We start from the raw sequence: 12,145 nt of genomic DNA, 5'->3' as shown, positions 1-12,145 counted from the left end.
TTCAGTCAATGGCTACCAGGAGATTGATTGATTGTTTTAATTTCTCATTTGTTGTGGGTTTTGTGACCAAATAAGGAGATACTGGCGATGTTTTTGCTGGATAAGGGTCTCACCAAGGGACAACAGGTAGTGGATTTGTTTGTTTGTTCACTGAACTCGTCAGAAGTATGTGTCCCTCTTAGCATGGAATATTGCTGGTTTTAAGAGGGATCAGCTGTGAGTTTTTAACTCCAATTACTGACATTTCTGGGTAATTGTCATTTGTAGAGAAATCAATGACCTGAAAGGGATGGTACTGACTTCTTTTAAAGGAGAGGGCATTTGCTCAGGAAATTATATTACTGTGAGATGTCAGACTTCCTGAATCCATGGCAAAGGGTGGTAGTGGGATTGAATATAATCCATTGCTGGAGAGCAGAAGTTATAGTATATTAGCAAATATAGTAAATGAAGACAAAATATATCAAACATAATTATGGATGTTTATTTTTATAAATAACGAGGTATGTTTTTATTAGAACTATGTGGCTAATCTCAATAAAAAAGATAAGTATATGTGCCCATCTGAACAGAACTGTGTTTCTTCACACAGTCTAACATACACGGTACTGCCGTCTCACAGCTGTTGCACTTTACAGTTTTTTTGCTGTCTTCCCTAATTTCAAGAGTTGTTTTCACTTAGAAAGTATTTATGGTCTTCAAAAATACTGTGAAACATTTTATTCTTTTTTAGGCAGGAGCTGCAAATCCTACTGTAAAATTATTTGTTGTGAATACCGAATCTCTTCCCACTGTGAATTCCAGTGAAATTATTGCACCAGCTAGCATAATATCAGGGTGAGTAGTTTTGATAGTATGTGTGTTTTCTCTGTGAATGCCCTAGATTATTACTCTATATCACTGGGTTGCATTATCACACTGCTCAGAGAGGAACAGGATTTACTGTGTAAAGCCCATGCAGATATTATTCTTTCTAAAAATTATTTAAAGGTGATGGCATATTCCAGATTTCTTGTGCTCAGAATATGACACGTTATTGGCTCATCATAGATAGTGGATCCTTCTTATAGTGAAGTCATTTCACAGAACAGCTTTACTATCAGCAGAAATTGACTATACGTGGAATTGCAATTTGCACATTACAGTGCACTGAGAAAAAATTTAGAATTGTCACTCTATCTGGTTTCACTGGGAGAAGATTCCACTGTGTTTTCATTGGTTCATTTTAAAGCAACACTGCGTATATTGTGAGGTAACTAGCAAAGTTTCTCTGATTAAACTTAGAATGTGTAAACCAGCAATTCTGAAAGTAAATGAAAAGTCTTATTTCTCAAAATGCCACGGACATTGTACTACTTGACATAAATTTGAGTATTCTGAAAAAAGCAACCAAAAGGATTTAACACATACATGCACAATTCTGTATCCAAAGTCTCCTGTTTCCACAATACTGTAGACTTACTGAGTGTAGGTGTCTAATGTTTGCAGTAAGGATTTAGAGACTGTGAGATAGCATGTACTGTATCACACAGAAAGATGTGATAATCTTTAGAGAAAGCAAAGCAGGCCTGTTAGTCAGGAAATAAAACAGCATCCTCTGCTGTGTTATCAAATAACTACAGCCAGAAAACAGAGAATATTCCATTCCAATCCTCACCACAGTAAAATCGACATCCTTTGTATTAGCTGAATCAGCGATTGAAGCATATATCCAACCTCATGTATTTGTTTGCATTAATATATTGTTCATATATTCTTTTATAGCCCTATAATAATTCCACAAAATATTGATGATGATAGCTAGCTCTTGAAGTTTTCTAGATAGAAGTATAGAATATCTGGTTTCAGTTTAGTTTTTAATTGGTTTCTTTGTTCTTTAGAAAAATCTCCTTATATTTCACTAGCACCCAGTGAAAGCAGAACAATACCATTCTTAGCTCAAAACAATAACATGCACACACCATCCCAGCCTAATACAGGGCCTGATTTTCTACTGGAATTACTCTAGTTTTATATCAGTGTAACACCATATAAATCTGGGCTAACACAATGGTGAATCAGGCCCAGAATTCTGAAGAATACAGATGTCTAAGTCTGCTTAGGATCAAATATGTTACATGTAACACCTTAAATTAAACCTTGATCTTGTAAGTAAGGATGTAGGAAACACCTGATGCTGTTACAAACATCCCTCCCCATGCACAACTCCCACCTCTCTTAATGAATTACGTGATAGTGAAGTTTAATAAATAAAAGATGGTCTGCGGTTGATGTGGTGTAATGTAAAGCAATGTAAGTATTCATGGTGGGGACTGCATAGAAAACATTCTCACTGCTGAGGGAAAAGTAACCCCAAAATAGTGTGGGTTTGTCTCAAGTTTTCCCTGTTGTGAAAAGATAGATTTGTCCCCACTGTAAATAGACTGCCAGCTGGGGATAGAGAAGGGGATACAGGCAAGTTTTTTGGAATTTTCATTATGACAGATGTAACCTTTCACCCTTGTATGGCTAAATTCTGTCATTAAGTACAGCCCTTCATGGCAGTGGTGGGGAGTGTGAATGGCCTTACTATCCCAGGGGGAGCTCCACGAGACATTATGCCTGCACATATTTGCCTATGCCATGCTGCTGAGCACTCCCAAGGAGCGTAGCCACTTCACCAAGCTTAAAGCTGGTGCTACATGCACCTCTGGCCACTGATATCTAGTTCTGCTGGCTGAGCCCAGAGCACTGACAGGACACCTGTGTCCTTCTGCACAAGCTAGTGCATTAGCCCTGATATTATGGGGTCCTTGCCCTCTCTGAGCATGAGGATGTCTATTGTGCCTAAAGAAAACGATGTGGAGAGAGGCTCCTTTCACCGTCTGTGTTTCTTGAGTGGGTCTGGCCCTCCGGATTTAGGAATTTCTCATAAATTGTAGCATTTAGCCAGGGGGGCACTTTGACCATTTCTCTGAGATAGCTGCCAAAATGCTTGAAATGGCAACATTTTGCCATTTAACATTCTGGTGAAATTTGTGCATTTGCAGAAGGCCAGCACAAAACACGTATATCATTCAGATCCCACTTAGAACCCTGTGGTGCTGAGTGTTCATGTGAGTTAAGTGAAACGTAAGTAATGCCCAGACCTGTGCACAGGGATGGATTTCACCCTGTGAGACTATCAGTTTGTACCAATGTTGGAAATGAAAAGTTTGCAGAGTGGGAGAACACACTGTGGTAGAGGAATGCAGGAGTACACTTTTCAGGGAGAAAACAAGGAAGTGAAATGCAATACTTTTGCACTGCCTGACATCCCTGTAATTTAAATTAATCACATCACAATTTACTCCTCAAATATAAAAATCCCTGAAAACCAAAGGTACCTATTGGTTGTAAAATATGGTCTTTTAAAAAAAAAAAAAAAAAAAAAAAGCTGCAAAAAGTCTTTGAACAAAATGATAGTTGTCTGTCTTTTTTTTTAATTGTCTTGTCTTGTTTGACATTTAACTCTTCCTGCAGAGTTGTCGGCTTTCTCAATTTAAAGAAACAAAATCAACTTTTTAAACACTTTTCATTACTAAATTTGGATTTCTTTTCTAGCTACCACAGGAAACAACTGTTGGAGGCATGGGTGGGAGGAGGGGATAGAAAAGTGTCAAAGGCTCCTTCTTCTAGCCATTTCCTTGTTGCAATTTCCTTTTTATCTGTGGCTTGCCCTGTATTGCTCCAGAACAGTGAAAACAGTAACATTAAAATTAAACATTAAATTTGAAACTGTTCACAAAACATAAAACCTGAAGTACAAGTGTCCTATCAGAGCATTACAATCCACAGCCAAGCGTCATGGGCTGCCTAGCACAGAAATAGAGATTTATACACTTTATATATGTATGAAAAGAACCCCTACACTGTAGTCAGAAATTCCCCCAAAATAATCAGACCAGGAAGCCAGGTGGCATGTTTGACAAAGTACTGCTGTTGTGGTTGAAGTAAATAATAAGTGCAGGTTTTTTTGCAGAGGGGGCATGTTTATGGTCTCAAAAACAGTTAACTAATTGCACCACAAAACTTCCCACCCACTCTTTTTCAGCTGATTGTTAAGGGAGGAGAGAGAAGAAACATGAACTTTGACAAACATCACAGAGGTAGCTGACTTTGACAAACATGTCAAATGTAGAGCTAAGAGCAAAGTCCTGTGAAGACATTTGCATTAGATCAGTTCACAAAGCCAGCTGTAATGATGTTATGTAATAATGGGAGGGCATAACCTTATCTTCTCTTTTTACTCAGAAGACGAAGGGATCATAGTTGGGAATGAGAACCACTGCATTCTGCGGGTGCTGCCCTTTGTTATAATAGAGTGAGGAGCTCATGCAAATAGAGTGCAAAATTATAAAAGTGAAAGCTTTTCTCTTTGCTTCTAAGTCCTTCCTATAAAGTAAAGTTCTCAGCTGGATGATGTTCTGGAGATGGAACTAAGATACTTGAGTAGCAAAATGTGGTGTTACTATGCTCAAGTCCTTCATAGTAAGCACAGGACTCGCAGCGATATCAACCTGAGTCAGTGGGATAATAGGTCCCACTTAGGAAGTGCATTGGACCAGCTACAAAAATCTCCATTTTATCTGGATTCCCTGGTTAATCAAGGATTCATGGTTGTCACTTCACTACACTCCATGATCTCTTAGAACTTCATTGAGACTGTGGGATAAAACTCCAAAATCTCAGACCAATACCATTTGGGATAAAGTAGAATCCCCTCTAACTGTCCATAGTACAGGGCTTTTGACATAGTGTTGTGCAGTTCTGAGTGCATCCATCAATGTCTGTCAACATTTAACTATAATTCTTGTGGGACACTGACACACAAAAACTCTAGCTAGTGCAGGGATGGGCAAACTTTTTGGCCCATGGGCCACATCGGGGAATAGAAATTGTATGGCAGACCATGAATGCTCACAAAAATGGGGGTTAGGGTGCGGGAGGGGGTGCGGGCCCGGGGTGGGGCTGGAGATGAGGAGTTTGGGGTGTAGGAGGGTGCTCTGGGCTCAGGCTGAGGGGTTCAGAGGGCGGCAGGGGTGCAGGTTCTGGCTGGGGGTGTGGGCTCTGGGGTGAGGCTGGGGATGAGAGCCTTGGGGTGCAAGAGGCTGCTCCAGGCTGGGATTGAGGGATTTGGAGAGCAGGATGGGGATCAGGGCTGGGGCAGGAGGTTGGGGTGCAGGGAAAGGCCCAGGGGTGCAGGCTACAAGTGACGCTTACCTCAAGCAGCTCCTGGAAGCAGTGGCATGTCCCTTCTTCGGCTCCTATGTGGAGGCGCGGCCAGTCGGCTCTGCATGCTGCCCCATCTGCAGGCACCGTCCCTGCAGCTCCCATTGGAGTGCATCAAAGCCAGAGCGGGGCCATGCCACGGCTTTCGGGATCTGCGTGGTGTGGCCCCGACCTTGCACCCCGGCTGGAGTGGGGCTGAGCCGCGTTGTGCAGCTTGCAGGCCGGCTTAAAATGGCTCATGGGCTGGATCCGGCCCACGGGCTGTAGTTTGTCTACCACTGAGCTAGTGCCTTACTGTATGAATGAAAGTAAGCCTAGGCTTTATCTGATGGCTAAACAATAGACATCAAGCATTGCAATGGGTCACTGAAATCTGTAGCACTGAATGCAACTGAAAAGTTCGTTGCAACTAAAAGTGTAAGACTGGAATATGTAGAGTTCAATGAACTACTGGACACCACTATAGAAAAAAGAAAAGGAGTACTTGTGGCGCCTTAGATACTAGTCTCTAAGACGCCACAAGTACTTCCTTTCTTTTTGCGGATATAGACTAACACGGCTGCTACTCTGAAGCCTGACTATATAGAAAAGTAGTGTATGGAAGATTCTAAAGCATCTAATAGCGTTTGTTATTTCCAGGGATCACTATTTGAGTGTTGTAACATGGGTAACAGATGAAAGGATCTGTCTGCAGTGGCTCAGAAGGATTCAGAATATTTCAGTCCTTGCGGTCTGTGACTTTACAAAAGAGAATGGAATGTGGCAATGCCCAGAGGTATGAAAAATGGAGCTAAATAGTCAAATGACTTAATAAATAAGAGTCAAGAGTGAGGTTGAGGGAAGAAAAATATATTCAGACATATTTGTGTGTGATATAGACTATGTGAAATATATACCATAATGCCGGTTGGGGGGCTTGTGTTTTTTTTTTCCCCCTCAGGGCAAACAACATACAGAAGAAAGTAAAACTGGCTGGATCGGCAGAGTGAGTATTCAGTTTCTAGATTACAACATGTTACATAACACATAGATAATTAAATGTAAGGAAGACATTTATTATGAACTTCTTACCTTTCTAATGGTGTGTTACCCATACTGGTCCATAACTTACCTTGGACAATTGCTAACTGCGCACATGTGGCAAAAGGAATAGATCTTAGTTGGAGCTGTGTAAAACCCACTCATTTAAATTTCATAGGTTTTGTAACTCTAAACTTTGTGAGTTTGGCTCATAACCCTGGCTCATCATAGGATAGATCAATCTAGGATCTGCCAGTTGGCAACAGTCCTCTGGGACTGCACACCAGCTAAAGATAGCTGGCTTTTCCTCTGAGTCACTGCCTACCCCGGTGGTAGGGTGAGGTTATGCAGGAGCCAGGTATTCTCTGTGCCGGCTGACAAGTCCTCGACACCAGTGGAATTCTCAGTTAGCAAGACCTGGCCACTCTCCAGCCCGTTGTTGCACCGTTAGTGTGGCATGAAGGAACCAGAATGTACTAAAAAAATCTGGCCCATAGCCTCTCCACTGATTTGGAAAGTGGGTCTTCAGCATAGCAAAATACAATATCACTTCATTCAAATGTCTCCCTTTTTTCTCTTGAAACAAAATAAAATTCCCCAAACAACAACAAAATCTTGCTTGCTTTTTTGCATACATTTTAACCAACCAGATGAAATTTTTCACACCGCTCTGCTGAGTAGAACCCCATCTAAATGCCATTTTCCACATTGCATAGGGACAGAATGCCATGTGGTAGAGAGTAGGCACCTGTTGAAGTACTTAGACGATCTGGAGGAAGTGAAGAATAGACCCAAAAGATCAGACTAGAGGGAGAAATGTGTTTCAGAATTTCTGATGAGAACACAGAATATGCTCTCTACGCCCGCACTCTCCACACATTGACTCTGTTTTAGTCACAAATTCACTTTTAAGTCAAAAAGCAAAAATTTAAAGAAACGCAGTGAGGGAGGAAACAGCAGGGATGAAATCATCCCCAGCACAACGACGAGAGATCATCCCACCTGCTGTCAAATTTGATTTGGAAAGGAAGGCTTTAATGCTGACACATTTTGCTTCTGTACAGCAAAGGCTCCACAATTAGGCAATTGGTGTAAATTGTTGGGCAAAATGGGGAGTCTTTGTGCAATTCAACTAGCAGGATTAAAAAAAAAAACAACCTTCACTGTATGAAAAGGATCAAAGCCAAGGTGAGGTTTATATTAACACAGAGATAGCAAACGTGTGTGAGACAGCAAGGTGGGTGACAGTCTACAGCACACTAGCTTGCTGTGCACTAACTGGCCAAGTGGGCCCTGCTACCGTGCACTAAAATTTCCATTTCAAACAGCAGTCGGTCAAAGCACACTATGGAACTTTCAGTGTGTGGTAGCTGGGTCCACATAGCCAGTTAGTAAGTGACAGGCTAGTGCACTGTAGACTTGCATCCTGGCTTGCCATGCATAAAATGTCCATTTAGGCAAGCTCTTACGTATTCTGTTCCTTTAATCTCATCTAACCCAGGATAACATGACACTGGTTGATCAGTGACCTCTTTTTGTAAAGTGCTTTGAGCTCTACTGATGAAAAGTACTCTGTAAGAGCTGGGCAGTATTATTATTTTTACCAACCAGAGAAAAAATTGTAGTGAATTCAAGATCACTCAGGACTTCATGGTCCCTATATTGCCCATGGCCTAGAAGCCAACAGTGTGTTAACTGGCAAGGGCTTAAATTTCTGAGGTAAATTAAAGGAAAATCACATTTAGCTGAAGTGAGATTGCAGTTTTAAATAGGGCTTTGAGAAACTAGTGAAATACATTCCATGAAATTTTGTACAAAAATATTACCAAGGAGGCAGTGTTGTCCAGAGAAATGAACACAGGTATTGGAAAGGCTTGATTTCTTATCCCAGTTTATGCTACTCACTCACTGAATGACCTTAGGCAAGTCACTTCATCTATCTCAGTTTCCCCATATGTAAAACAGGAATAAACAATAACATGTCTTGGGGGACTGTCAGGATTGGTTAATTTTTTGAGTGTGTAACACACTATAGAAATACTATATTATTTTACTTGAAGCAGTTTCAAGCCTTTCCACTTTTTTTCTACATGAGGAGTCAGACCCAAATCCCTCTGGAGTCAATAGAAAGACTCCCATTAATTTAAATGTGCTTTGGATCAGGTCTGTTTTGTTGAATGGTTATTTCTACAATGAAAACAAAAAATGTAAGTGCCAGCTTTAAGCTGTTTTGAATTGTGAAGCCACCGTCCATTCAAAATTGGGCCCTTTGCCCTTGGAAGGTAGCTTGTTTTATTGGAAAATGAAGCCATTTTTCAGCTGAAAAGTTTGCAGAACATAGAAGACATGTCAATGAACTGTGCTCACAGTCATAAACATCATGCAGGCCCCTTCAAATTTCACATATAGTGATTTGCAGTAACGTGTACACCATGATATTATAAAGTGACAGGAACATAGTAAACCTGAAAGTCTTTAATTTGAAGGGGAGGTGGGAGCTCTTGGATGGCAGGTTGCTAATGCACCGGAAATTGTGCAAACAAAGACAGTATGTTGGCTGTGTTTACTTCTAAAGATGGTTGCTATAGGTTCCATGCACCTAATCAAAATAGATTTCCAGCCCTGAACTGAAACAGTATTCTGCGGTATGTTTACAGAGATGCATGACGTGAATGTTAAGAGCCTATGAATTCAGATGCTGAGGGATTCCCCAAAACTAAAGGTCAGCATTTTGTTCTTGGGTTTCTGTTATCTGCTCTAATAGTTTTGTTGTGTTTTTTCCAGTTTCAGCCTTCTGACCCTTACTTCGCATCTGATAATGTTAGCTACTACAAAATTTTAAGCAATACAGAGGGCTACAAGCATATCCACTGTATCAACAGCAGTGGGGTGAGTAATAACTCAGGATAGTCACCGCTGAGTTACATTTCTTCAGGCCAGCAATTTACCTCTCTGCTTTTTGCCTCCCCATGTTTTTAGAGCAGAACACCTATTACACATGGAAAATGGGAAGTAATCAGCATAGAAGCTGTAACCAATGACTTTATGTGAGTATTGTAAGAAGAGCAATTTAACTGCAAGCCTTTACAACATAATACAGATTAGTCACAGTTGGAGATCCTGCTAGGCATGTATCTGTATCTTTATTTGCTTAAGTACCTTTGAAATAAGCTGGAAGAAAGACCCACCCCACTTGTCTTCTTGGGGGGCGGGGTCCATAAAAGTTTAGCGGAACATAAAGGATTCACTCAGATGTGCACACGTACACACACTCATATGGTTCCCAACTCAAAAACTCTACAAGCAAATGGCTCTCCATTTTGGGAGATATTTTCTAGATACAGTTCTGAACTTTGCAATGTGGTCCTATCTTTGAGATACGTGTACACACAATCACACTGCTGTATGTGTTTGACTGTATGATTTTCCTACAACATATTATTAAAAGATACTACAGTCTCTGTGAAACACTATGCCCTTTCTTTACATACAGACCAGAAATTGTAGGGGGGAGAATGCACAGGTTGCGCTATTTTTTCTGCTTGATTTGACTGTCTAGGGAATATTTAAAGCTTAAGCCCACTGGTTCTAAGAGAAGCTGTGGCAGGTGCACTTTCCTTATTTTGTTTTAGAAAAAATATTATTTTGTTTCAATCTGTTGCCCACATAAAACCAGAAATGCCTCTTTTTAGAGGGCCCAGCTCATTTTGGATGTGTCCTTCTGTTTAAAAAAAAAAAAAAAGTTTAGCTTTTAGTTCAGAGGGCAAAAGTCACCTTAAGTAATTATTAAAATTCTAGTGAAAAATGATGCATTCTTTACCACTTAGTGCATAACCAGTCTCTGTCAAAGCAGTCCATGTGAACAAAAAGAAACCTGGCTCAAATTATTCTGTTCATGTTCATGACTAGCAAGAACTCTTAATGTCCATAGGAATAGTAGATGCATTGTCTACCATGTATAAAATATGATGAGCCTGGTCCTCCTCTCACACTGGTATAAATCAAGTGCAATTCCATCTTAGTCAGTGGAGATAAATGGGTGTGGTGAGAGGAGAATTGGACCAATACTGTATAAAGTGTGTCCATGTGTTTGTCAATCACAATAAATAAGACATCTGTTGCAATAAATATAGTTAGTTAGCAGTCTATAACAGAGTAACATTGCATCATCTAAAGTCCTGTTCGATCATTTACTCTGTGTAATATTCACGCAAAGACAAAGAACTTTAAAGCCTCTCCAATAGCTCTTACTTGTAATGAGCCCAACTAACAAACCTACAGGTGACGTACAGGGCCATCTAACCCACAGGTTCCTGGATATGTTATGACGCTAGTCTATTTACATTTTTTAAAAATCAGTGTAGGACAGGTGACTGCATTGTGCTTGCAACACAAGGTGAAGTCCAGCTCATGCTATGGCTGGCAGCATATGAGCTAGCTTGACTGTGGGTCATTGTTTACCATAGCCTCTAGCTCACTGTTGTGCACCATGGCTGGTACCATCTGGCTTCTCTGATAGAATTTGACACTTCTTGAACTTTGATTTCTTGTAGCTAATGCCTGTTTTTAAGTTCAGGTGCAATAACAACTCCTCTAATATGCACATCTGGGTGGGGTTACTTACTGGTGATCATCATCATCATAGAATATCAGAGTTGGAAGGGACCTCAGAAGGTCATCTAGTCCAACCCCCTGCTCAAAGCAGGACCAATCCCCAACTAAATCATCCTGGCCAAGGCTTTGTCAAGCCTGACCTTAAAAACCTCAAAGGAAGGAGATTCCACCATCTCCCTAGGTAATACATTCCAGTGCTTCACCACCCTCCTAGTGAAAAAGTTTTTCCTAATATCCAACCTAAACCTCCCCTACTGCAACTTGAGACTGCTCCTTGTTCCGTCATCTGCTACCACTGAGAACAGTCTAGATCCATCCTCTTTGGAACCCCCTTTCAGGTAGTTGAAAGCAGCTATCAAATCCCCCCCTCATTCTTCTCTTCCGCAGATTAAACAATCCCAGTTCCCTCAGTCTCTCCTCATAAATCATGTGTTCCAGTCCCCTAATCATTTTTGTTGCCCTCTGCTGGATGCTTTCCAATTTTTCCACATCCTTCTTGTAGTGTGGGGCCTCAAACTGGACACAGTACTCCAGATGAGGCTTCACCAATGTTGAATAGAGGGGAATCATCACGTCCCTCGATCTGCTGGCAGTACCACTAATTATACAGCCCAAAATGCCATTAGCCTTCTTGGCAACAAGGGCACACTGTTGACTCATATCCAGCTTCTCGTCCACTGGAACCCTAGGTCCTTTTCAGCAGAACTGCTGCCTAGCCATTTGGTCTGTAGCGGTGCATGGGATTCTTCCATCTGAAGTGCAGGTCTCTGCACATCTCTTTGTTGAACCTCATTGGATTTCTTTTGGCTCAATCCTCTAATTTGTCTAGGTCCCTTTCAATCCTAACTCTACCCTCCAGCCTATCTACCACTCCCAGTTTAGTGTCATCTGCAAACTTGCTGAGGTTGTAGTCCACATCATCCTCCAGATCATTAATGAAGATATTGGGGGAAAAAACCGGCCCCATGACCGACCCTTGGGACACTCGGCTTGATACCAGCTGCCAACTAGACATGGAGCCATTTATCTCTACCTGTTGAGCCCGACGATCTAGCCAGCTTTCTATCCACCTTATAGTCCATTCATCCAGCCCATACTACTTTAACTTGCTGGCAAGAATACTGTGAGAGACCATATCAAAAGCTTTGCTAAAGTTATAGACTAACATGTTCACTGCTTTCCCCTCATCCACAGAGCCAGTTATCTCGTCATAGAAGGCAACTAGATTAGTCAGGCATGACTTGCCCTTCGTGAATCCATG

At 41.2% G+C, this 12,145-nt stretch overlaps 1 protein-coding gene across 1 annotated transcript in view; it reads left to right on the top strand.

The window, feature by feature from the left end:
- The window catches only part of DPP4 (dipeptidyl peptidase 4), a 75,656-nt gene that overhangs the window by 29,838 nt on the left and 33,673 nt on the right, over positions 1–12,145 (top strand). Inside the window, 5 exon segments of the mRNA XM_043505197.1 lie at positions 734–837; positions 5,890–6,025; positions 6,191–6,235; positions 9,055–9,159; positions 9,250–9,317. Coding sequence (XP_043361132.1) covers positions 734–837; positions 5,890–6,025; positions 6,191–6,235; positions 9,055–9,159; positions 9,250–9,317 — 458 coding nt within the window.

The sequence above is a fragment of the Dermochelys coriacea genome, chromosome 11, assembly GCF_009764565.3.
Source record: "Dermochelys coriacea isolate rDerCor1 chromosome 11, rDerCor1.pri.v4, whole genome shotgun sequence".
NCBI classification, from domain to species: domain Eukaryota; kingdom Metazoa; phylum Chordata; order Testudines; family Dermochelyidae; genus Dermochelys; species Dermochelys coriacea.
The sequence above is the reverse complement of the archived record's forward strand: the minus strand, read 5'-3'. Positions and strand labels throughout refer to the sequence as shown.